This window comes from Patagioenas fasciata, chromosome Z, assembly GCF_037038585.1.
Source record: "Patagioenas fasciata isolate bPatFas1 chromosome Z, bPatFas1.hap1, whole genome shotgun sequence".
Classification (NCBI taxonomy): domain Eukaryota; kingdom Metazoa; phylum Chordata; class Aves; order Columbiformes; family Columbidae; genus Patagioenas; species Patagioenas fasciata.
In genome coordinates, this window is record NC_092560.1 from 1,008,933 (window position 1) to 1,034,682 (window position 25,750).

The 25,750-nt window shown below is 43.3% G+C and overlaps 1 protein-coding gene across 2 annotated transcripts in view; it reads left to right on the top strand.

Moving 5' to 3' along the window:
* ELL2 (elongation factor for RNA polymerase II 2) overlaps positions 1-17,451 on the top strand; it is a 38,869-nt gene extending 21,418 nt beyond the window's left edge. The window contains exons 5-12 of one of the 2 annotated variants that reach the window (XM_065861221.2): positions 3,425-3,687; positions 6,323-6,447; positions 6,589-6,676; positions 8,599-9,127; positions 11,356-11,425; positions 13,733-13,904; positions 14,872-14,916; positions 15,056-17,451. In XM_065861221.2, the coding sequence (XP_065717293.1) occupies positions 3,425-3,687; positions 6,323-6,447; positions 6,589-6,676; positions 8,599-9,127; positions 11,356-11,425; positions 13,733-13,904; positions 14,872-14,916; positions 15,056-15,172 (1,409 nt within the window). In that variant the 3' untranslated portion in view covers positions 15,173-17,451. Of the gene's footprint in view, positions 1-3,424; positions 3,688-6,322; positions 6,448-6,588; positions 6,677-8,598; positions 9,128-11,355; positions 11,426-13,732; positions 13,905-14,871 lie in introns of both variants that reach the window. The other variant, XM_071802439.1, reaches the window with a different exon arrangement.
* Positions 17,452-25,750: the final 8,299 nt, after the last annotated feature.

Sequence of the window (25,750 nt, forward strand, 5' to 3'; positions counted from 1 at the left end):
CCCATATTGCTTGACTGGTTGAAAGTTTGACCATTGAGGTGAGGGTTTTTACCACCCCATGCACTTACCTCCTCTGGTTTAGCAGCTAACGTTTTGTTTTTGTAACAGCACTTTTGGGTACCTGAATACTGTGCTAAACTACTAACATCAATTTTTAATCTAAAAAAAATAGCGTTGCAGAAGTCTCATATACAAATTCATAAGCTTGATTTGGAAAACTGGACTTTTCACAGTTCTTAATCCTGATTGAATTTTACTTATTTGATATCTTGCTCATCAGTAAGCAACTGTTACTACAAGACAGTTTTGTTGGTTTTTTTTAAAGAAAAAAAAGGTTACAGTAAGGTAATGTTGGCATCTCCCCATGAATTTCTTTGTTTCCCACAAAACAAAAAGTGTTTAGGTGGTATCATCCGTTATTAGACTGTTCTGGGTACTGTTTGCCCGAGGAGCCTGGAGCTGCAGATCCAAGGTGAACATCCACCTGTAGGCACTCGGTGGTCGGACAGCGCTGGTCCTGCCCGCAGCGGTGACCTGGAGCAGGTACCTTCATCTCAAAATCATTGAATTGTTTCGGTTGGAATGGACTCTCAGGCTCATCGAGTCCAACCATAACCCACCCCTGTCCCTGCCCCATGTCCTGAGAACCTCCTGTCCGTCTGTCCAGCCCTCCAGGGATGGTGACTCCAGCACTGCCCTGGGCAGCCTGTTCAATGCCCCACAGCCCTTTGGGGAAGAAATTGTTCCCACATCCAACCTCAACCTCCCCTGGTGCAACTTGAGGCCGTTTCCTCTGCTCCTGGCGCTTGTTCCTGGGGAGCAGAGCCCGACCCCCCTGGCTCCAAGCTCCTTTCAGGCAGTTCAGAGATCAGAAGGTCTCCCCTCAGCTCCTGTTCTCCAGCTGAACCCCCAGGTCCCTCAGCCGCTCCCATCACACTTGTGCTCCAGCCCCTCACCAGCTCCGTTCCCTTCTCTCCACTCGCTCCAGCACCTCAAGGTGTATCTTGGCGTGAGGGGCCCAGAACTGCCCCCAGGATTGGCGGTTTGTCCTCCCCAGGTCCCAGCACAGGTTCGGTCACTGCCCTGGGCCTGCTGGCCACCCCAGTGCTGGTACCAGCCAGGATGCTGTGGTCTCTTGGCCACCTGGGCACACTCTGGCTCATGTTCAGCCGCTGGCACCAACACCCCCAGGGCCTTTACAGCCGCTCTTCCCCAGCTGCAGCGTCCATGGGGTTGTTGTGAACCAAGGGCAGGACCCAGCACTTGGCCTTGGTGACCCTCAGACAATTGGCCTCAGCCCATCGATCCAGCCGGTCCAGACTCCTCTGTACGGCCATCCCACCCTCCAGCACATCAACACTACACCCAACCTGGTGTCATCTGCAAGATGACAGAGGGTGCACTCGATTCCCTCATCCAGATCATTGATAAAGAAATTAAGAAGAACTGGCCCCCATACTGAGCCCTGGGGACACCACTCATAACCAGCAGCCAACTGGATTTGGCTCCGTTCACCACAGCTCTTTGGGCCCGAGCCTCCAGCCAGTTCTTCATGCTCATCGAGTAGAACAGGCTCTCACTTGGCTTTGGCTGTGTCCTCCAGCACAGACGTCCCATCACGGTCCATCGCTCGCTCTGCCTCAGCTTACTGCACAGCATTTTAAGCCAGCGTAGTCATGGGTTTTGGAGACACAGATATAAGTGTGTAAGGCCTTGACACTGAGGAAGCTGGGAACGGGTTAGTGCCAGGACATGAAGTTGTTCTGGTTTCCCCATGGTGTCCACGCTGCTCTTTAACAGCAGCATGACAGGAGCCGCTTTCATGTATTTCAGACCTTCTAATTGCAGAAATTCTACTTCACGTGTGGTTGGTCAGCATGTTTTTTTTCGGTGGTTTAAACAGATCTTAGGTGAATTTAACATTAAGTAAATGGGGTCTCAAGACTGGCATTAAGACAATTACGGTGTTTGGGGATGTTTTGTTTCAGACTGGCGTTGGTGGAGCTCAGGTAGGACAGGTCTAGCTGCTGGTAGGTCACGGTGTGACTTTGCAGCATTCTTCACGCAGGTCAAATTAGGAACTGTAGTTGTTGGTCATGTTAATGATTGGTTATGTTTTCAGTTAATTTGGGGTTTTTAAGTGATTCAGAGACACAACTTCAGGAGCTATTTTGTTTGGATGCTGCTTACACTATGGGGTGTGTGGTGGGTTTGTGTATCTACATCAAATTTAACTCATCAAAATGTTTGTAATGTGTTCAACAACCAACTAGCAAGTTCATAAAGGTCTAAAAAGTAACCCTGTGTGTGCACACTTAGGTTCGTTCCTGAAAACCAGAAGGGCAAAGTCCAGGTAATATGCAGGATGGAAAGGTTATAAAGGTTTGGTCTCCACTACAAAATGGAAATAAATTTGTGCTGTTCTGAGGACAAGTGATACATAAGCACAGCTCAGAGTCTGCATGTCTTTTAGGGCAGGCAAGCTCCAGATTTTGCCACCAGTACTCATTAAAGTCTCCTTCACGTACCAAACGTGAGTTGTTGGTTTCAGAAAAATGCCTAGGTTGGGTCACATCCTCTGTTAGATTGCAAACCGTGTGGACTACAGTGATTTTCTATAATATTTGACAAATATTTTTTTTTCTGTCCGATAGCAAATGGTATTTAAAAACACAGACTATAGAAGTTTGGGTCTTTTTCTGGAAAACTGACGTTCAAGTTGGGTGATGTTATTTCTCAGTTCTGGATGCTTCGCTTGCAAACACTTGCATTGTTCCTTGAGCGAGAAACACGTATTTTTATAGAGTTTGATCCAAAATGCTGTGCAGGCCATGTTTTAGAACTTGTTCCCAAGGGATGTTGAATCTTTGGTATATTGTTTCTGACAAACTTGGTCTTGTTTAATAAGTGGGAAAGATTTCGGTTTAAAATGTGGTTTAATTTATGGTAACTCAAGTGATTAACACCAAGTGCTTGTAGTTTATTTATCCGGTGATGCAATTAATTGTATAGACTTGGTCTCGCTAGGCATTAATGAGGAATCTTTTAATTACTTGCGAGACCCTTGCATCACACTTTACTCTCCTAAAAAACAGAAGAGCCTGATCTTGGGTATTCAGTGCTTGAGCTTATAAACTGGAAAAGTAATAAAAACACAGTCTACATGAATAATTGGGGAAGTCTTCCTACCAGTATCACTCATTGACCAGCTTTATTTTTCTAATTGAATATTTCTTCACTGATGCCTTGCTCGAGCCACCTTTACTACCTGTGTATTCTTGTGGAACTTGAAATGCTAAGTAAATACAGTTTTCAGAGTTTATCCAGTTTGGTAAATTCTTGTAGATCAATTCTCTCATTTTCCCTTGACCTCCCACGTCACCTTTTTTTTTTCTTTTTTCCTTTTTCTTCACCTTTACTTTAGGAAAAAAAGTCCAGGTCAAAAGGCCTCCCCCACGAAGCGTTCCGGATGCAGCTCCCCAGAGGAAGAGGTCGGCACCCGTGAACCCCGCGGTGGCGGTGCGGAGGACTCACGCTCACGGTGCTGTCTCTCAGCGGCCGTACAGGGACAGGATAATTCACTTACTGGCACTGAAGAATTACAAGAAACCAGAGCTACTTGCTCGCTTGCAAAGAGATGGAGTGAACCAAAAGGACAAGAATTCCCTTGGGATTATCCTTCAGCAGGTGAGATCACGCAGCTTTGTGACAGCTTTTTGTCCCTCCTGCTATTCTTTTAATCATAATTTTGAGGTGTGTTACTCCCGTATTTAAATTAGAGAATAATAAACAGCTCAAGTACTGCTCCTTGTTTAACTTTTTCCATCAGCTTTACACACGTGCCCAAACTGCAAGTTAACAGGAGGGAAAGGAAAGAAATACTTAAGAAATTTTGGGGAGTGTTTTTGTTTTGCTAGAATGGCAGGCAATCATTAACTACTTCTAGCTTGGTTGCTTTTAACATGCTATTTTTTCCTCTTTTACTTGGGCTGCTTAACTGTTTAATTGAGAGAAACTGACTGCATGTTCTCTCAGCTGTGTGAAATAGTTTGTCATAGCACTTAGTATTTCTTGTGATGAGTTTATGGGAAGCTGGGTAATCACATAGGTCAGTATTTCATTTGAACGTCGTTGCTGGCCTGGAATTGGTACTTGGCTTGTTGTAGGGTCTGTTGGCATTGCAAACCAGGGAAGAGTGTTACAGCCAAATTGTAAATGAAAAAGGTGATGGTCCGATTTCGAGCATGATCTTTCTTTGCTGCCGTATGGATTGTGTCTTTATCGTACGTGAAACCTTCTTTTATTCAGTAGCTTTCCCAGTGCTCTTTTCAGTTAAGTTCCACTTGTATTTCTTTATCATATGCATCCATTAAAATTATTGGCAAGCCAATAATGTTACCGCTGAAACTTTTAAACTGTTTATTCAAGTTTGCCACACGAATTTTCTACTAAAACAGCTCAGAAGAGTCTTCGTGAAGTATTGTGAGATGCAGTGGCTCCTCCCTTACTTTTTAATGTACCTGTAGGCTGTGGCTGAACATACATGTATTAATATGTAAAGCAGGAATATTTCATATATATCTAAGGAAAAAGTGTTTTGGAACCTATTAAAGTGGGTAAAATTCAGCATTTATATAACTTCGGCTGATCCTACACTGAATTTTTAAAGCTCATTCCTTGAATATGTTAAGCATTGTTGCTGTGTTTGGCCAGTAAATGGTAGTTTTTTTGACCCTGAAGACATACACAATTTAATGAGAACAATGTTCTTACATACAAAGTGAAGTAGTTGATTTATACTTTTAAGTTGGTTATAAAATTCTGAAAGCTTTGCTCCCAAGAGGATAAAAGGTGCCAAAATTTTCTCCTGTCCCATTAGGCTTGACAATGTTTATCAGAGTTATTGGATCTGTCTTCTCTGTGTGATTTGAACCACCTCAGGGTGTTGGTTTGCATTCAGAAACGGTCATGTTAGCAAAACTACAACCTGAAAAGCCTTGCTCACGTTTTTCTTAGCTTCATAATGGGTTTTTTTGGGTACAAATGTAAAATCAGCTGCCTGTCCTTGCTAAGATCCAATATGCACACATTTGCTTCTCTTGGAATACAACTTTAATTCCGTTTTTAAGAAGTGAATTACTGTTTCTGGGTATCTCTGTTACTCTTAATTGTTTTTTATGATGGGGAGAGATAGACATGCACACACACATGAATTAGCTTTTGGAGGAAAAATAGGCAAAAAGTAGTGGTGATATGTTGATGAGTTATCAGCGTTTTCAGGCAAACTGATGGAGACTGTTTTTCCTTTGAGGTTTTCCCTGAAACTCCGAACTGACATCAGGTGATGAAGTCTAAACCAACACTTTATATGCCAGCAGGTTTTTAATGTTTTGAGCATGCTTTGTATTTTTCTTAAGGAAGATATAAACCCGTTTTATTTTCAGAGGTGTACAGCAGGACACACGGCCTCCTCGTGACAGCGGTTTGCTGCAGTGAACCTTGTCTGCACAATGGGGAGCGCACCTGGGCCTGTACACCTGTCCTTAACCATTTTAGCACTAAATCTCGTTTTCAAAATATAACTTGTAAGATATGACTACAGTTGCCTTTTTCCCCAAAATCAGCACAACGTCAATATGGCTTAAAACTAACGAGGGGGTTGAATCGTTGCACTAAAGTGAATCTTTGCATTAAAATAAGTTGTTCAGTGCCAGTTAGGTTATCGCATACAAGTGTTCTGTAGAAAGCTGTAGTTTGTTGTGACTCGGGCACCTAAGACAAGCAGTTGTTTGTCAAGAGAAATAACGAATGCTGGGGTTGTTATTGCGATGGTGGCAAACACTCGTTGTTCCAGGCACGGTCTGTGCTTTGCCACAAAAAGCACAGAAGTACAGCAGGTGTCCTCCTGAGGCTGAACAGCTCTGAGCTTGTGCGTGGGGATGATAGTGTTCTTCAGTTTTCAAAAATAAAGAAAAACAAGTGAAAACTAGGCCTCTCGCTTTATCTCGTCTAGTGAGGGTTTAAGGCCTTGGCGTGGTTTGCCTTGACTCCAAGTGCTGTGTTAAAGACAGAACACCAGGTACGTGGTGCAGAGAGAGGCAATTTGGGATTTTCTTACGTCCCAAACTGACCACATTTTTCAAAATCTCTGCTCGTTTACGTGAAAGCTGCTTCAGTCTTCACATCTGGAAACCCTGAAAAACTGGTGTGTGGTTTTGTTTTCAGCTTTGATTAAGCTTTGCAGTACCAATCTATTTTTTTTTTTTATGTAGTTTGCATTTAGGTATAATGAACATTTATTTTCTTAAATATCTGCCTGTAGGTAGCCAGCCTGAATCCAAAGGATAATTCTTACACTCTGAAGGATTATTTATTTAAAGATATTCAAAAAGATTGGCCTGGATACAGTGAAATAGATAAACAGTCATTGGAGTTAATACTTTCTAGGTAAGTTCAGTCTCTAGGGGAAAGAAAATAGCCATTTAAAAAACCTTTTATGGGAAATGAATGCCAGTCTTCCCTATAATGAAAGAACTATGACATAAACGTTTTTGCCTTCTAACCTGAAATATTGGGTCATCCTTACAGAAAGTTAAATTCATCTCAGAATGCCACCAGCACCAGCCATTCGGGATCTCCTGTAAACTCCAATAAAGATGCTCCATCAACACCTCAGGTACTTTGTAATTTATTTTACATTATTTACAGTCTGTTAAGATTTATCACACTTCGTATTGGGCTGAAAGCTGTGATGTGAATCACTGCTATTGTTGTCAACACATGTAAAACTGAAGCATTTATTTCTAGTTGGATTATTATATCTGTTTTAAAGACAGTTGCACCGTCAAATACTGCAAAAACACCATGGCCACGTAGCTTAAGGACTGCTATATTTAGTGTTCTGTATTGCAGAATGTTTATTAAAATATTCAGAAAAATCTACAATTGCTGGGTGCACAGGGTTTTGTAAATGCACCCAGATCTCTGGCAGAGACCACCCCATTGCGTTTGCTCAGCCATAGCTGTCCATCCACAGCACACTGACCTTGCAGAAGCCTGAACTCACCTGCTGAGCTTCTTGGTTACTCATTATTGTTATACAACCTTGTACGTTCTGATTAAATATTTAAAACTGTTTCATATTGCCACATAACTTGTTGATCTTGGTGTGTGAGAAGGTCTCCTAAAAACAAGATATATATATATTTTTGTTATGTGACGACACGTATTCAAGGTTCTTTGTGATATGGTAGTTATAATAACATATGCACAAACATCCTGTGCTACTGTTTGAATATAAAGCTTGGGAAAGTTCAGAATGAGGACAAACTACGACAGTGATCCACTTGGAGGAATGCTTTTTTTCCTATAGGCATCATTTAAACACCCATTTTTCACGTCTGGACTCGATGACCTTAAAGACCTTTTCCAACCAAAATAATTCTATATTGTATGGGTTTGATCCAGGACAGCCTAGGTGTGAGAATGCAGACTTCTTATAAAAGGTATTTCTTTAAGGAAAAGTTTGATACTTTCTGTGACTAAAACTGCACTGCATGCAGTGCACAGCGATAAGGTGGGAAGTACAGAAAGTCGTTCACCACTCAGCTATTTAGGTTTAATTAGAGAGGGGAGGTCACTCCTGTCTTTCCCTTACATTCTTCCAGTGAGAGCATGAAGTGGTGCAGGTGCCAGGACCGCTTTACGCACAGGATCTGGATTAATCCCAGCAGGGTGGCGCAGAGCCGTGCCTGGCATTCCTGGTCCAACCTTGTACATCCACCTGAGCAGCGTGTTCTTGCTTCGGAAGACGATGTGAACCAGCGCGTCAGCTGAACAACGGCTGGAACGACAACTGTAGCAAAACAAGGGGTTTTAGCTGTTCTTAACAGCTCTGCGCTTCACACGCTCTGATAAGCACTCTGCTGCGTGCTTCTTGGGCTGCTTCACTAAACTGGGTGCTGTGTGATGGCGAAATCCGACTCCTAAGCCGGTCGGTACCTAGAGGACACCGACCTGACCGCCTCATTTTGGTGAAGCTTTGGATACTGCTGCTGAACACAGCGTCTTTCTTCCAAAGCCTTTTGTAGAATCATTTTGGTTGGAAAAGACCATCAAGATCATAAAGTCTGACCATAACCTAACTCTGGCACTACCCATGTCCCTAAGAACCTCGTCTAAACGCCTTTTAAACCCCTCCAGGGATGGTGACTCCAGCACTGCCCTGGGCAGCCTGTTCCAATGCCCCACAGCCCTTTGGGGAAGAAATTGTTCCCCACATCCAACCTCAACCTCCCCTGGCGCAACTTGAGGCCGTTTCCTCTGCTCCTGGCGCTTGTTCCTGGGGAGCAGAGACCCACACCCTCTATGCTTTAGCTGTGAGCTTGAAGAACACATTGGTAAAGCATAAGATGAGAAAGTAAGAATTAAATAAACCATGTGTTTAGCTGCAGTTCTTCTTTGTTTGACAGCTGTTTTTAGGTGAGAAAGACGTATTTCCAACAATCGCCTGTTTGAAAATGCTTCTTTTTCAGAACAGGAGCAAAACTTAATTCCGCTGAGTTTGGTGTTTTTTCTTTTTTTTCGTTATTGCTACAGAAACGGCCTTCGAATTCCAGTTTTGTCGGTTCTCTGATGAACAGGAAGCAGAGGATCTCTCACCTGACCAGTCGCTCCCAGTTCAGCGGCTTCTTGCCCCACTACAGCGAGAAAGCGGGCGCTCCACCGCCCCCCCGTCCCGCAGCCGCCCCCACACCCTCCGTGCTGCTCCCCATGTCCAACCCTCCCCAAATCTCCAGCTCCCCCTGCACCCCCGAGGGCCGTGGGACGCAGGACCTGCCGGTCGACACCTCCGGTCAAAAGCACTGCGGCGTCTATGAGGACCAGCAACAGAAATACACCTCTCAGACTGGTTTGGGAGTCCCGGCCCCGGTGCAGGAGGAGCACCCCGAGTCCGCAGGCAGGAAGCGTGTGATGTTGCACCAAAAGCCCAAGAAGGCGAAAAAGCGTAAGGACAATGATGGAAGTGAAGCTCAGGACTCTACGAGTACGAGCGAGGAGGAGAAAGACCTTAGTAAAGAAGAAACTGCAAAACTGGAAGAATCCTCCCGTTTGAATTCATGTGAAGGTATAAACACACTGCTTTTCCTAACTATTACACGGGTAACGCTGCTGAAAAGGGACCAGTAAAACTGGGCACTGGAAATGCAAATGGTGTATTTTTTCACTTGCTATACATTAAGTGCCTTTCCATTATACCTGCTTCATGGCATGAAAAGTCATTTTTTTTCCTGCCGTTGCACTGCATTGTGACTGTCAGTTTAAAAACGAAACGCAGAAGCTGGGCTTGTTCTGCTGGAAACGTAGCTAAAATCAGGTTCATTTTTAAGAGTTCTCACTGTGTAGTACAAAAATCTTTAGAACACAGAAATCTTAAATGAGTTGCTGTTGGATGGAACCCGGTTACAGGGAAGAAATAGGCACTAGAAAATCACAACTAACGCCTGGGTGATGCAGGCTTTTTTTGGTTTTGTTTTTTTTTTCTTGGTTTCCAGGAATTTGACGTTTTACTGAAACTTATTCCACTTTTTCCTTCATCAAATTTCAAAGTCTGTATGCTGAAAATAAAAACCTGTCACCAGTACTTATTGCATACCAGTTTACTGAAATACATGGATCAGATATTAAATGTATTTCATCTGTATTGCGATGCAAGGTTCATGGAATTTGGCCTTTCCATGAAAAGCCTAAAATGTATGTAAACTGGCGTGTGATTTGTTAGAATGTGGGTTTGACCCGTGCTGTAAGCTCCTTTCCATCCTGGCTGCAGAACTCATGACTTCGAAAGATATAGAAATGTTACTTACTGAAAATGGCGTTGAAATGCTTAGCAGAAACGCACAAAGAAGACTTGATTTCTTAATGCACACACAATAGGGCAGAGTTCGGTTCCTCTGTTAAATCTTAGGTGTTGTCAAATTTCAGAGGTTTTGCTTTGAAAACATTCATGCTCAAATTTATAAACGTATGAGCATCTTTCTCCAGAAGTAATTAACAAAATTCTAAACAGCTAGGGAAGGAAAATCCTCTGCTGCCTTTCAAGTTGGTGCTCACGCTGAAGCTTTCAAATGGACTGAGCCACATCAGCAAATGTACTTGAATTTTTGGAAATTAAATGCTCTCAGAAAAACCGTTCACATAAGTTGTACTGTACATAAGGTGACTATGAATATTGCTGTTTGCATTTCTCTCAAATAGATCTTAGATCTCAGATCTTATGTGTTATATCTTATGTGTTATATACTATTTTTATACTCCTGCCATACGGCATAATAATTTTAATATTGAAAGCAAAAGCATTTAGTAAAACACCGCATGATAGCTCTTTTTTCTCCCTGTGCCTTAGAGCTCACATATCTTAGAGTTTGGCAGGAATGGCTAAACTGAGAAATGCTGTGTTTAAACAGCAGCAGTGTAAGACAGTGGTAAATATAAAGGATTGTGTCTTATTTAAGATTGCTGCAAAACCCCAAATGAAAAGCAGACATAAATTACCAGGATAGTGAGTGTTCCTTCGTGTTTTCCTTCCTTTTCCTTACAGCAGCTGTTTCTCTTATTAATCAAAAAGACAGGGGGCTCTTGAAATATTCCTTTAAAGAGAGAGATTAGAGAGTAATTGTACGGTGCCATTTAAAAGAGCAATTAACAAGTGCAAATAACTTTCAAACCCAGCACTGCGAGGTTAATGAGGAGCAAGCCTTTGTCGCAGGTTATTGAAGCCTGAATGCCAGTAACCCACCCACAATGCTATTGACTTCCTTGCTTAGAGGAGTGCCGAAATTAAATCTAATTAAATCTAATATCTGTAACTGGCAAGGAACACGGGATAAAAACATGGCATGGAAAGAACTTCACCTTTCTACTCTATTTCTTTCTGGAACCTGGATGTTTATAGATAGATAGATAGATAGATAGATAGATAGATAGATAGATAGATAGATAGATAGGTAGATATCTCAAGCTGTTGTCTTTTGTGCAGCTACATCTGTTGCTGCATAACTTGAATTGCTGTGCAGATGCCACATCATGCCTTCGAATAAGAAAAGCTGACCTTGGGTTAATACCGTGGCAGCACAGAACCCATAGAATAAAGCAGCTGTGCCCTCTCTCTAAACCCCGGTACTGCCTACTGTGGTGTAGGTCCTGTCAGCCCTATTATTAACTTATAAAGCTTATCTCAAGTAATTTACTGTGAGAATCAAACTGTAAAGGCTTTTTCAGGCCCTCCAGGTTGGTGTGGCTTGGCTATATTAAAAATCTGTTTATCACAAGTGTCAAAATTCTGCCTTTCTGTAGGAACTGAAGAAACTTGCGTTGCCTCTGCAGATTCCCCTTTGTCGACAAGTGAACAACCAGACTACTTCCTGTGAGTAAAATAAGAATTAAGCTTCTTGCCACTCATTGAAGCATTTGAAAAATCACCTGTAAAATCTCAAATTTTGCTAGAAACCTGAAAATTTACCAAAATGTAACTATGGAATAATGACAAGTTCTTTTAAGTCACCCAGCTGCCTTATTCAAGTACTGACAAGTTTTAAACTTGGAAATTGTCCCTTAATTATTGTGGGGGAAAAGAAGCGTTAAAAATAATTTTTATTGTGTTTTGGAAGAAGATTTAAAACACTTTCGTTCTTTTTCAAGAACACAAAAAAAGGAATACGGACCTGAGCTGTTGTCTTTTTAGAAAACACGTAAATTTGAACATCTTTCCTGTGTTTTTGCTGCTTGGTGTGTCTAAGCTGAAAAGGTGGGGAGGGAAGGTAGCGAGGAGTTAACCCAAGGAGTTAACCATCTATTATTTCTAAAGTATTGATGTAAAATGGCCACGGACTAACTTGAAGCTACAGCAAAGTGTCCAGTTTCACCATAGAATTGCAGACCAAAGAGCTGAAGAACACAGAAGAGCCTCAATTCAAATTTCAAATTTCAGCCGCTTTATTTTGACATCAACAAGATAAAAATCATTACTGTTACGTATCTGCTTATTGCAGTCTGTAAAACTCAAACCTACATTTCATCTCCAACCTCTGCCGGGTGAAAACAGGCAGACTCAGCTTTTCACTGTGTGCTCCCCAGTGAGCTGAGAGCAGAGATACCGAGAAGCAAGGTATATGGTTATTTGATGTAATCTGATATTAAAGGTGGATGCCAGTGGACATTGCCAAAAGTTTAAAAACACAAAAGCATTCATGCAAGATTTCATGAAATTGATTAAGTTCTGATTGAGAGTAAAAACTTCAATGAAGCATGCTCTGTGAAAGGAACAACCCCTCAAACAATCTCACAGGTAATCTGATGGCCCCCATCTCCTGGAAAAAAATGAGGTCGTTCTGTTTCAGACACCTGCCTGATCATTACAGGGAAACTGAAACCTGAGAGCACCTGTAATTGGTGCAGTATAAAGCGCTTTGGTAGTTTATTCCAGCTTCTCTTCCTGTCTGTGCTACATAATTCATGAGCATAATCACAACTTTAGCATAAAGATAGTTTCTGTCTCAATATAAAGATTATGATAGTAAAGGAAATCAAGCTTTTTAAGCAAAATCTGGAAAACCAAAACCCACTTCCACTCCTATTTCTTCCCTCTCCATGTGCATTAAATGTGCTTTGCTGGGCTCTTCTCCTCTGCTGGGACGTGCTGTGGGATGTACCTGCGCATTGCTCCACAGGTACCTCCCAAAATGTTGAAAGGCATCTTTAGTTTCCTTTTAAAAACCGCCTAATATTCTAACCGGGTGGCACACATCACCAACAAAGTTGTCATCCGTGTCGGTACAGCCTTTCAACTTGTTAATTTTTTACGGCTTCTTTAACCTAAGAGTGGTTTGGAGGATTCGTCCCCACGTGGAGGTGTCTGTGTCATCTAAAGAGAACCAGGTCTTCCGGCTGGGAGGACCAGAATTACTGGTGTGACAGCGGTGGGAAAGGGTGTCTGTTTGTCACATTGACGCTTCTGATTGCGTTTCTATAATGAGCTTGTTAAATCTGCTCCTGTTGACTTGAGGGAGAGGGGAATGAAGAAAGTTTCAGTTGTATCAGCACCTTTAAGCATTTATGGGTTTTGCCCGCCTGAGGGGCTGATGTGATGGGTAGTTTTGAGTTTCAGCTCCTCTGCTGTTTGTTTCTGTTGTGGTTTGGCAGCTTCACTCATTGAATGGACAACAATGGAACGGCTGTTCACTGAAATAATCAAATTCTGTCATTACCTGTGTTAGATAGGCACAAATGTAGCAAAAACCCATCTGCCTCGAACTCCATAAGTGCAGTCCCTTCCAAAAATGTAAGGAAAATTAATTTTCAAAAGTAAATATAACTTGATCAACCTGTCCCTTCATAGAAAGAGATTATAATTAGCAGTTTCTCATCTCTTACTGAAGCGTTTATTGGTCCTCCTATATTTGAATGATTGCTAATGTTTCCTAAGTATGCTACACTGCTTTTTGTGCAGCTTCTGAATAAAATCTCCAAAAACTAAAATATTAGCAAATAACAGTCACAAATATATGGTAGATTTCCGTAATTACCTAAATGCGTAGTCTTGGAGCACATGTGCTTACGTGTAGAAGCAAAGTCAGTCACATCGCAAACCAACTTAAACTTGGTTGCCCGTGCCTGATGTTCGCTGTGAAATATCCGTGGTGTAAAATTGGGTGTGTGCTTGTTTTTCCTTTAGAAAATACATAGCTATAGTCTCATACGAGCAACGCCAGAGTTACAAGGATGACTTCAACGCAGAGTATGATGAGTACAGGAACCTGCACGCTCGGATGGAAAGTATCAGCAGGAGGTTCATGGAGCTTGATGCACAGAGGAAGCTTCTTACTCCAGGGTCCAAAGAGTATCAGGTAAAGGAGGATAAAACTGCGGAGATTGTGTTTCACCTCCCTCTTATCCCTTCCAAAAGTCCACGTTTTCAGCACAGGCGGACTCTTCAGTATGTTTAGCTATTCAATTATATTGATACGGTTTTAAGGGAGTTGCCACGTGCAGTGTCTGAGGCTGAGTAATGATTTGTGTAGCTGGAATGACCAGGCTGGGGCTTTGCTGACCCCTCGGTGTGCTCTGACACAGGGGGAGGAGGAGGTCAGAAATGTGTGGAAACCAGTGGCCGCAATCCCAAGGCTTTCCTGACCCTCTCCTTCTTGTGATTCTGTACATTATCTAAACCTACAGTCACAACTTACTCCTTGTCTTCCCAGGTGGCTGATCCCAGCTACGATTTTAGCAGAAAAGGGTGTTAAAAACCTGATATTCAGTCTTTTCAACCTGCACTTCTCTGATTTGGACGCGCAAATTCCACATTTGCGATACCAGAATTCTATAGTTCTGATGATTTTTTGGTTGCTTTCGTTTAGTTTTTGACCAGATTGCGAATGTATTTATGAGTGGAGGGAGCATTTTAAAAATCCCTGGTACTGCTCAACCAGACAAAGCGCAGCTTTGCAGAATCTGCATGCCGGCTCAGACCCAGGCTAGCTCTGATTTTTGTAGCTTGACAAAACCCTGCGAAAAGGTGTTGAGCCCCTAAACCCCAGCTGTTTGAGCCGTCTGTGAACACACAGCAGTGTGAGCGGCTCCTCAAAGGACATCATCAGACACCTGCTCCTCTTGTTGCCAGTTTGCAGGTTTAACTGCAGATCCTGGGTGATACGAGGGGTTGGGGGTTTGTTTTGGCAACACAGGAAGGTGATGGCTCATGGGTGAGAGAACGCATTGAGTAAAACTGAGCGTATTTTTAGTGCTTTACATAGCTCTGCATTTTCTGGTAGTAGTGAAATGTTCTTCATACTGTCTTTGTTTTTTTTCTTGAAGATGCTTCATGAAGAAGTCTTAGAAGAGTATCGAAAGATAAAACAGGTTTGTGTAACACGAGATTTGTGGGATGTAGTAGACACGGAGACTGGCTCAGGGCTGTTTTTAAGCAAAAGACATGAAATCTTAAACTCGGCAGAAAAGTTTTCATACCCTAATTTTCTTTTTATCTTTATCTTGACAGTCCAACCCCAGCTACTATGAGGAGAAGTACAGATGCATGTATCTCCACAACAAGCTGTCTCATATTAAAAGACTAATAGGGGATTTTGACCAGCAGCAAGCGGGGTCATGGCACTAGCCTTTGCTTCGGCCTGGACACGTGAACGGACTGTAGCTATTTATTTAAAACTTAGGATTAGTTGCTCTAAGATTCTTTTGCGTTACGGAAGTTTCAGTATTAGCAGACTTAACTACTTTTGTTGTTGATGTTGCTTTTATGCATATTTGAAGCTGCTTTTTCTGGTCCCTTCTTTTCTTCAAAACTTATGTTTGTTCATGGGAATAGTTTCATCGGTAGATGCTGGGAACCCAGTACCTCTACTACAAAATTGTGCACGTTTTAAGGAAATGTAGCAAATTGAAATGTCCTTGGATAAATATAAGGCTGTTTTATGACCTTTCTTGTTAATACAAACTCTTTGCCTTAAATGGTAGAAGATTTAAAAATTTGCACAAAATTAAAAAAAAAAAATAAGCCATTGCTTTGGGGGGTTAAAGAGGCACGTGTATTTGCTGTATACAGCCCATTTTGTTAAGCAGAAGCTTAACCTTTTAACTTAAACCCCCCATTGCAGTGGTTGCCTTAAGGTGTTTGCTTGTGTGTGTTTGGGGTAAAGTTTTAGCTACACTGGTTCCCCGTTGCTGCAGCAGCCGGGGACCCCACGTGGCCTGCGGGTGTGTGGGCGCGTGTGATTTTGCCGTGTGCGTGCACGAGTGCCTGATGGGGAATGCACAACAAAGCTGCTACTCTTAGGTAGGCCAAACGCTCAGGTCAAGACAACTGGTGAGTGTTGCTGTAGGTTTTTCCTATGAAATCTCTGTTTCTATTGTGGAAGGTGAGAGCATTTCCATTTCAATAGTTTGTCAGCTTTAATAACACTTGGGGAATTGATCCTTTACGAAAATGAAACAGATATATAGTTTTTGGGCGAGATTATAAAACTGAACATGTAGGCTACCTATTTATATACTGCTATAAAGTATTTTTTGAAGAGAGATATGCAAAGAATCTATTGCCTACGTGAAATATATATTTAAAGAATTTTGTCCTGATTGCCAGGAATATAACAAAGAACAGATGTATTTAACTATAAAATACTGTGATCACCAAACAGCACAAAGTTTCATTTCATTCAGTGTTTTTGGTTTATTTTGATGTAAACAATTGCTTACTTTGTCATGTGAAAACACAGGTTACTCGGTTGAAATTGAGCAAAATCTTTGTGTGTCTTACTGTGCTTGTCTTTTCAAAATGCTGCCAATTGAAAAGGGAAGCATTATGTTTACAAATCCGATTTTAGAATTTTTGCCAAAATGCTGGTAATATCGCTAACAGACCTTATCTCCAGCATCACGAAAAAACTGTTGTGTGTCGCTGTAAACCAGAAAACGTGTGTCAGAAAATGTGCGTTTGGGTAAACGGGAGCGATTGAACTTTTGCCTTAAATTTGTGAATTCAAAGCCGTTACATTCACAGAGGTGGAACAGCAGACAACTGCATGACAGCAATATTTGTGTTACGTGCTGGAGACCAGGCTGACATTTCAAATGGCAAAACAAGGGGATTTCTTGCTCCCTTAAGAGCTGCGTAATCTGGATTTAATGAGGGGATTCGGTCCTGAGCACACAAGCAGTGGTTCCCGGGTCATTGGCTTTCAACCCAGAAGCAAAGTGGCTATTGGGGTTAAAATGATGGAATTCCTGATATTGGGATGCATTTTGGCGGCTCAGTGGTCTCGATCTCACCTGTGTGTGGGGATGCCCAGGGCATTGATCGCTGCATCACGAGACACAGTGCAGTTAATTGAGTTCTTTCTTTCCTCCTTCCCTCCTTTCCTCGTTTCCTCGTTTCCTCTTTTCCTCATTTCCTATTTTTCTCCTTTCCTCATTTCTTCCTTACTCTCTTTCTCCTTTCCTCCATTCCTCCATTCCTCCTTTTCTCCTTTTCTTCTTCTCTGCATTTCTCCTTTTCTGCTTTTCTCCTCTTCCACTTTTCCACTTCTCTCCTTTTCCACTTTCCTATTTTTCTCCTTTTTTCTCCTTTTCCGCTTTTTACTCCTTTTCCATTTTCCTTGTTTTCTCCTTTTCTACTTTTTTCTCCTTTTCCGCTTTTTTCTCCTTTTCCGCTTTCCTATTTTTCTCCTTTTTCTCCTTTTCTGCTTTTTTCTCCTTTTCCGCTTTCCTATTTTTCTCCTTTTTTCTCCTTTTCCGCTCTCCTATTTTTCTCCTTTTCCTCTTTCCTATTTTTCTTCTTTTCCACTTTTTACTCCTTTTCCACTTTCCTATTTTTACTCCTTTTCTGCTTTTTACTCCTTTTCCGCTTTTTTCTCCTTTTCCTCTTTCCTATTTTTCTCCTTTTCCGCTTTTTACTCCTTTTCCACTTTCCTAATTTTCTCCTTTTCCTCTTTCCTATTTTTCTCCTTTTTCTCCTTTTCCGCTTTTTTCTCCTTTTCCGCTTTCCTATTTTTCTCCTTTTTTCTCCTTTTCCTCTTTCCTATTTTTCTCCTTTTCCGTTTTTTACTGCTTTTCCACTTCCCTAATTTTCTCCTTTTCCTCTTTCCTGTTTTTCTCCTTTTTCTCCTTTTCCGCTTTTTTCTCCTTTTCCGCTTTCCTATTTTTCTCCTTTTTTCTCATTTTCCGCTTTTTTCTCCTTTTCCTCTTTGCTATTTTCTCCTTTTCCGCTTTTTACTCCTTTTCCACTTTCCTATTTTTCTCCTTTTCAGCTTTTTTCTGCTTTTCCGTTTTCTCCTATTCCGCTTTTTTCTCCTTTTCTGCTTTTTACTCCTTTTCCACTTTCCTATTTTTCTCCTTTTCCACTTTCCTAATTTTCTCCTTTTCTGCTTTTTTCTCCTTTTCAGCTTTTTTCTCTTTTTCCTCTTTCCTATTTTTCTCCTTTTTCTCCTTTTCCGCTTTCCTATTTTCTCTTTTTTTTCTGTTTTCCGCGTTCCTATTTCCCCCCTTTTTTCTCTTTTTCTACTTTTCCGCTTTTTTCTCCTTTTTCCTCCTTTTCCGCTTTCCTAATTTTTCTCTCTTTTTTTCCTTTTCCCATTTTTTCTCTTTTTCTGCTTTCTTGCTTTTCTCCTGTTCTCCTTTTCCGCTTTTTTCTCCTTTTCCGCTTTCCTATTTTTCCACTTTTTTCTCCTTTTCTGCTTTTCCGCTTTCCTGTTTTTTCCGCTTTTTTCACCTTTTTTCTCCTTTTTCTCCTTTTTTCTCCTCTATTTTTCCGCTTTTTTCTCCTTTTCTGCTTTCCTATTTTTCCTCTTTTTTTCTGCTTTTCTGTTTTTCCGCTTTTTTCTCCTTTTTTCTTCTTTTCCTCTTTTTTCTCCTTTTCCACTTTTTTCTCCGTTTCCACTTTCCTATTTTTCCTCTTTTTTTTCCTTTTCTGCTTTTTTCCTCCTTTTCTCCCTTCCCTGTTTTTCTGCTTTTTCTCTTTTTCTGCTTTCCTGTTTTTTCCGCTTTTTTTCTCCTTTTTTCTCTCTTTTCTCCTTTTTTCCGCTTTCCTATTTTTCCACTTTTTTCTGCTTTTCTGCTCTCCTATTTTTCTGCTTTTTTTTCTCCTTTTCTGCTTTTTCGCTGTTTTCTCCTGTTCTCCTTTTCTCATTTTCTGCTTTTTTCTCCTTTTCCACTTTCCTATTTTTCCTCTTTTTGTCTCCTTTTCTGCTTTTTCCCCCTTTTCTGTTTTTTCTCCTTTTCTGCTTTTTTCTCCTTTTCCGCCTTCCTATTTTTCCTCTTTTTTACTCCTTTTCTGTTTTTTTCTTTTTCCGCTTTCCTATTTTTCTCATTTTCTCCTTTTCTGCTTTCCTGTTTTTTCCGCTTTTTTCTCCCTTTTTTCTCCCTTTTCTCCTTTTTTCTCCTTTCCTATTTGTCCACTTTTTTCTCCTTTTCCGCTTTCCTATTTTTCCGCTTTCCTATTTTTCCGCTTTCCTGTTTTTCCGCTTTTTTCTGCTTTTCTGCTCTCCTGTTTTTCTGCTTTTTTTTCTCCTTTTCTGCTTTTTCGCTGTTTTCTCCTGTCCTCCTTTTCTCATTTTCTGCTTTTTTCTCCTTTTCCGCTTTTTTCTCCTTTTCCACTATCCTATTTTTCCTCTTTTTGTCCTTTTCTGCTTTTTTCCCCCTTTTCCAATTTTTTCACCTTTTCTGCTTTTTTCTCCTTTTCCGCCTTCCTATTTTTCCTCTTTTTTACTCCTTTTCTGTTTTTTCTTTTCCCCCTTTCCTATTTTTCTCCTTTTTTCCCCTTTTCCCCATTTTTTTCTTTTCCCCTTTTTTCTCCTTTTCCGCTTTCCTATTTTTCTCATTTTCTTATTTTCTGCTTTCCTATTTTTCCACTTTCCTATTTTTCCGCTTTTTTCTGCTTTTCTGCTCTCCTGTTTTTCTGCTTTTTTTTCTCATTTTCTGCTTTTTCGCTTTTTTCTCCTGTTCTCTTTTTCTCCTTTTCTGCTTTTTTCTCCTTTTCTCGCTTTTTTCTCCTTTTCTGCTTTCCTATTTTTCCTCTTTTTTTCTCCTTTTCTGCTTTTTTCCCCCTTTTCCGATTTTTTCTCCTTTTCCCTTTTTCTCCTTTTTCCGCTTTCCTATTTTTCTCATTTTCTCCTTTTCTCCTTTTCACTTTTTCCGCTTTTTTCTCCATTTCTGCTCTTCTCCTTCTCTGCTCTTCCCTTTTTCTGCTCCGCTCCTTTCCCTCCCCCTCTCCTCTCCTGCTCGCACGGTCTGGTTTACCCTCTGCGCGCGTCCGTGCTGCCCCAGATCTGCAGCCCTGCGTTGCCATCGCAGACCTGACCGCCCGCTCTCAGCGCCGTCATTGAAGGCTCTTCCCGTTTGCTCTGAGCATTTCTGCCGCCTTTCCAAACACCCGGCACCGCGTGCTGTAGATCCGCAGACCCCGTTTCCCGCCGCCGGTGTCGCTGTTCGGCTGTTCCCCTCCTCGGTGCGATTGTCGCCCCGGCTCGGGGAGCGGACGCTGCCCGCGTGGCACCGGGCTGGTCACACTGCTATGGATCCGACTGATGTGGGTAAAGGGGCCGCTGTGCGCACCCCCTTCGCGGAAACTGTGAATCTCACTGCAATGTACACAACGTAAAGGGTCGAAAAGGGAGGCAGCGCCCTCGCTGGTGGGCTCAAAATACATCGGTTAGGAAAATTGGTTTCCAATCTTGCTGGAGTTTGAGGGATAAAAACGGTGTATTTTATGTCATTTTAATTGTGGATGTGGTCAGTGGCAGCAGCTCTCCCGGCTGCTCCCACGTCTTCAGTTCACCTTGTCCGGCGTTAACAAAGTCATAAATCTTTCCGAAGCGTTTTGTGAAACATGTAGACAAATATTGGAGTCGAGTTACTTCAACAGGTTTTAAACAGAAATTGGGATAAAATGCTTTTGTAGTAACTTCACTCATTTGTTTGCTTTAAAAAAAAAAAAAATGTTACAACCACTCTTTCTGGGTATTTAATGTTCATTCACGCAAAGACCTGTGGCTGTTTTGAGGTATAATTACAAAGTTTTGTGTCACCTGTGTCTGTACCTGATGGGGAGGGATGTGACCAGCAGTTCTGTGACCTTGTTTTGGGGAAGGGTACGAAACTGAGAAGGGAGCAGAATATTGGGAACATGAAGGCTTAAAGCAGGGCTGTGCCTCCCTCTTTCTGACCCGGAGAGTGTTTTACAACTACTTTGTTTAATTGCGTCCATACAAACTGTATTAAGACCCTGTACATCAAACATCCTGGGGCATTTTGTGAATGGAAGCTGTAACCGTTGTTGCCTTTCTGTTCTACATCAATTCAAGTTCAATAAAATGTTTTATTTACAATCCTGAGGCTTCGGTGTTTCCTTGGCTGGGGGCTCAGGGCTCCCGCTGTTGATTTGTGAGCACAAAGCTTGCAAGAGCGACGCTGTCGAACGCAGAGATTGGGGCGAGGAAGGTGTGCGGTGCATGGTAAACACGGGTGGGCAGGAGGGGTTCGCTCGGGGCTGTTTGAGCGCGACGCTGCGGTTGGAGCAGAAACCAAACGTACGCGGGTGTTTCCCTGCGGGTTGTGCTCAGTTCCCGACAACTCTCCCTGTCTTTACGTCAAGTTCAATATCCTGCCTTGTTCACATTAACCTCTTCGCTGGCAGATGGCCCGTGTTCCTCATCTGGTGTGCAGACTGGTTCCTCACTCACTAACTGTCGGTACAGGAGGGTTTCACCGCTCTCAACAGTGAATTGTTGGTTATAAATACAGAGCCGATGGACAGATAATGGTTTTACAAGCAAATATTCTGTTTCACATTTCACTGTGCCAATAAACTGCTTTAGTGTGTGCAACCTCACATGCGTAGCGGGCCACTCACTGTATCACTTCACATTTTAAATAACAAACTTTGAGTTACAGAATCCGTGCTACATTTCTCCTAATGTGCTGCTCAACCACCTCTTACACTGCTGACCTGTCAAAGCACACCTAAAGTTGGTATTTTGGGGTTTTTTTTGCTGGTTAGTTGTGTTTCCCCCTCTTCTTTCCAACTTGCTCTCCCTGGAAATCCACAAATCATGCAAATATTAAAAACAGCACCGCAAACACCAGCTTCATGTCCTTGCCTTTCGCAAATGTTTTATTCCAGGTGTTGCTAAGGGAAAAATAGAATAAGAGGATAAGACCCCACAAGCAATACTAAGGTTTCACATGATTCAAGGAGGGTTTATGTTGATCGCCCTTTCCTGCCATCTGCCACGGTTGTGTCTTGTCATTGATCTCTTTGTGACCCCACTAATTTACAGAATTAGCCAAAGGGTTGATTGGAAAGCTGCGGTTATGACGAAGAACATGGAAACACGGCTTGAATCAAGGTATAGCTGGGACAGCGATGTCTCAACATGAAAATGTGTGTTATGTAAGTGAATGTTAAGCCAATAAAATCCCGTGATCAATCACACAGGGACTGCTGACAAGGTTTGTGAGAACTGGACCCACCTGGGCCTGCTGCAAATACCAGCTGCAAGTGGTGAGTTAGGACTGGTCCTTGTGCTTTTGGGCTGAAGAGGGCTTCTTTGGGTTTTCTATCATCATCGTCATTATTATTACTATTATTACTGCCTTTAGAGGGGTTTCAGGCTGCACCTGACACCCGGCATCTGTCTTGTTGATAACGACGTTTTTCTAGTCAAACGCAGACATCATTTGTTTCGCTCTTCGTTGTGAACTCAGCGGGTTCTGTTCACAGCTCTCCCAGCAGTGATTCCCTCCTGGTCCTGTACAGGGCACCGCTATGAGGAACAACCCCGAGAGCCGCCACGGGTGTTCAAACACCGTGGAAAGCGCGTGGGACGGCGTGCAGAGGTGGAGCCAGACCTGAGGAGGCAAATGGTTTTATTCAAATTTAATTCCCCCCAAATCCCAACTAATCATGGAAAGTCTGAAATTGTCTTTTCCTTCATTAGCATTTCAGTGAAAACGAGGTGGGTTTGCTTCCTAAAAATGACCTCTTCATCACTTTTGGGTTTATTTTTCTCAAAGGACAAGAGGAAACGGCCTCAAGTTGCACCAGGAGAAGTTGAGGTTGGATTTAGGAACAATTTCTTCCCCAAAGGGCTGTGGGGCATTGAACAGGCTGCCCAGGGCAGTGCTGGAGTCACCAGCCCTGGAGGGCTGGACAGACGGACAGGAGGTTCTCAGGACATGGGGCAGGGACAGGGTGGGTTATGGTTGGACTCAATGAGCTTGAGGGGCTTTTCCAACCAAAATGATTCTATGACTTCTTGATTAATTGGGCCAACCCCCTCCATAGTGCTAAGAGCGAAGATTTACCCATGAAGTTTTAGGTGTTTTAGAGCAGGGATCTTGTGTGTGTGGCCAAGGGAAGGAAGGGATCACTCTGCAATGGCAGAAAGTGGAAGCCTTTGATAAGCCCACATCTTCCCTTTCTCCTGCTATTTTTGGGGTGGGGAAAGGGACCCATAATCCAGAGACTTCACGAGCACTTTTGTGCACGAGGTCTCTTCCAGATCGCTCTTCTTCCCCTTGTTTCCAAGCTGATGCTTTCTCGATGAGAGTGATTGATTGTCCCGGGACACCCTCCCCTGTTGAAGGCGACTGTTTCAGACACTTTCTCCCTACAGATCCCCAGGACACCCCTGTTGTCCCTGTGCTGACTTTGGCGGGAGACCCTTGTGCCCCAACGCATTTCAGAGGGAAAAACGTGGTGGGGAGAAACCCATATAACTCATTTTAGCCACAGGAAAAAATGTTAGTCAGAGATTTCATCCTTTTTAGATGCTCTGGTGATAACCACCCGCAAGTGACAAATCGGTACAAATTCAGATTTCATTAATTCTAGTACCCACAAACCTGGCTGTTTTTCAGCTCAGATTACCTTGTATGTCAGAAGAGGCCAACAACACACTTCCTTCCCTCTTGTCCCAGCTGTGGAAGACAAATAACAGCAATTTAAACAGAACGTTATGAGGAGGCACTTTTGGTTGAGCATCCGCACGCAGGAGGGTGCAGAGGAGACACCACCTGCCAAGGGCTCGTGTCAGTGCGAGGTCCCTTCTCCCCTGTAACACAGCCCCCAGCCCATCGTGGGTACCGTGGAGTACTCAGTTAGATGTTGGATGCTTCTCTTTGCTGCAGGAGGCACTTGGAGAAGCACACGGCAAGAGAGAAGAACACCAGAGGGAAAAGGAAGGAAGAGCAGCGGCACTAAGGCAGTCAAGAAGAGTTCAAGAAAGATGCACAGCAGTAGTCACCCTGCTCCCATGAGTGGCACTGGGCTATAGAGTCATAAAATCATAGAATTACAGAATCATTTTGGTTGGAAAAGCCCCTCAAGATGGAGTCCAAACATAACCCACCCTGTCCCTGCCCCATGTCCTGAGAACCTCCTGTCCGTCTGTCCAGCCCTCCAGGGATGGTGACTCCAGCACTGCCCTGGGCAGCCTGTTCAATGCCCCACAGCCCTTTGGGGAAGAAATTGTTCCCAGATCCAACCTCAACCTCCCCTGGCGCAACCTGAGGCCACCTTTCCTTCCTGAACCGTGCTGCCGTAGCGATATTCATCACTGTTCTTCGTCAGGAATTAGTTGAGCACTGACTATCAAAGGTTTCAATTTTCCCCAGGTAACGCAGAGTTCAGCCTGTTCCACCCAGGTTCTGCTGGTCTTTCCCTCCTTGGACAGACCTTGCAGGAGGTTCAGGCTTTTCCTCTATGACCGATGATGTTTTGAGCCAGTGACCCAGCGCTTGCAAAATAAATGCACTCAGGGCTTTTCAAAATACAGAAAGACAATAGTCCGGTCTCTCGTGGAAGCACAGCGCTATTGTTGGGGTCGAGCTGCGTCTCACTGCCTCTTCCCAACTCTCTGTGCTCAGGTTGCAAGGCTGGGGGTGTTTGCACCCATCACACGCGGGTCTCCCGTTGCCATTGACCCCCAGCCTCACAGCTGCTGGGCTACATGAGAGCACTTTACATTGAAGGTCCTGCAGTACCTAGGTGCTGGCACTGGGTCTGTAGAGAATTAAACTGTTGTCTCCCCAGGAACAGCAAGTGTGACTTCATTGCATGTAAATCTTGAGCTTTACAAAATCCTGGGAAAAAAAAATATCTAAATGAGACACAAATTGTGGTGCACAACAAGAGCGCATTGTGTGGAGGTGGCTGGAGAGGAGTGGGCAGCGAAAGGACCATTCCCGGGCCGTTCGGCAAGGGTGCTCTTCCATTATTATTATTGAAAATGGCTTGCCCTCATCAACAGTTCCTACACTTAAAAGTCACACTGGAAAACATCCGCACGCCTTGCCCTGCCTCAGCTACATCGTGTCCTACAGCACTTGGCGATGTGATGCAGCTCAGACCAAGGGGAGGACTGAATCACCGAATTTACAAACTGTCCTTGCTTCTTCTGGCAGGAGAATCTCTTCCTGTTCGTGCACAGACACATCAGACACCGGCGCCGCCAGCGACACGAGCAGTTCTGGTTGGTGCAGCACCATCTAGTTGATGACCCAGCTGAAGATGTCCCATGGCAGGGGCTGGGGGAAGATCACCTTTAAACGTCCCTTCCGACTCAAAATATTCTGTGGTTCTGTGCCAGCATCACGGGGTGGTTCAGCCTGAACAACGGGGACTCACACAACCACCCTCAGCCTAATCCTCGTATGCAAACAGTTGGCACATCACAGAATCACAGAATCACAGAATCACAGAACCCCAGAATGTGAGGGGTTGAAGGGCCCTGGAAAGCTCATCCAGTGCAATCCCCCCATGGAGCAGGAACACCCAGCTGAGGTTCCACAGGAAGGTGTCCAGGCGGGTTTGAATGTCTGCAGAGAAGGAGACTCCACAACCTCCCTGGGCAGCCTGGGCCAGGCTCTGCCACCCTCACCCCCAACAAGTTGCTTCTCAAATTTAAGTGGAACCTCCTGTGTTCCAGTTTGCACCCATTGCCCCTTGTCCTGTCACTGGGTGTCACCCAGAAGAGCCTGGCTCCATCCTCCTGACACTGCCCCTTTCCATATTGATCCCCAGGAATGAGTCCCCCCTCAGTCTCCTCTTCTCCAGCTCCAGAGCCCCAGCTCCCTCAGCCTTTCCTCACACGGGAGATGCTCCACTCCCTTCAGCATCTTGGTGGCTGCGCTGGACTCTCTCCAGCAGTTCCCTGTCCTTCTGGAACTGAGGGGCCACAACTGG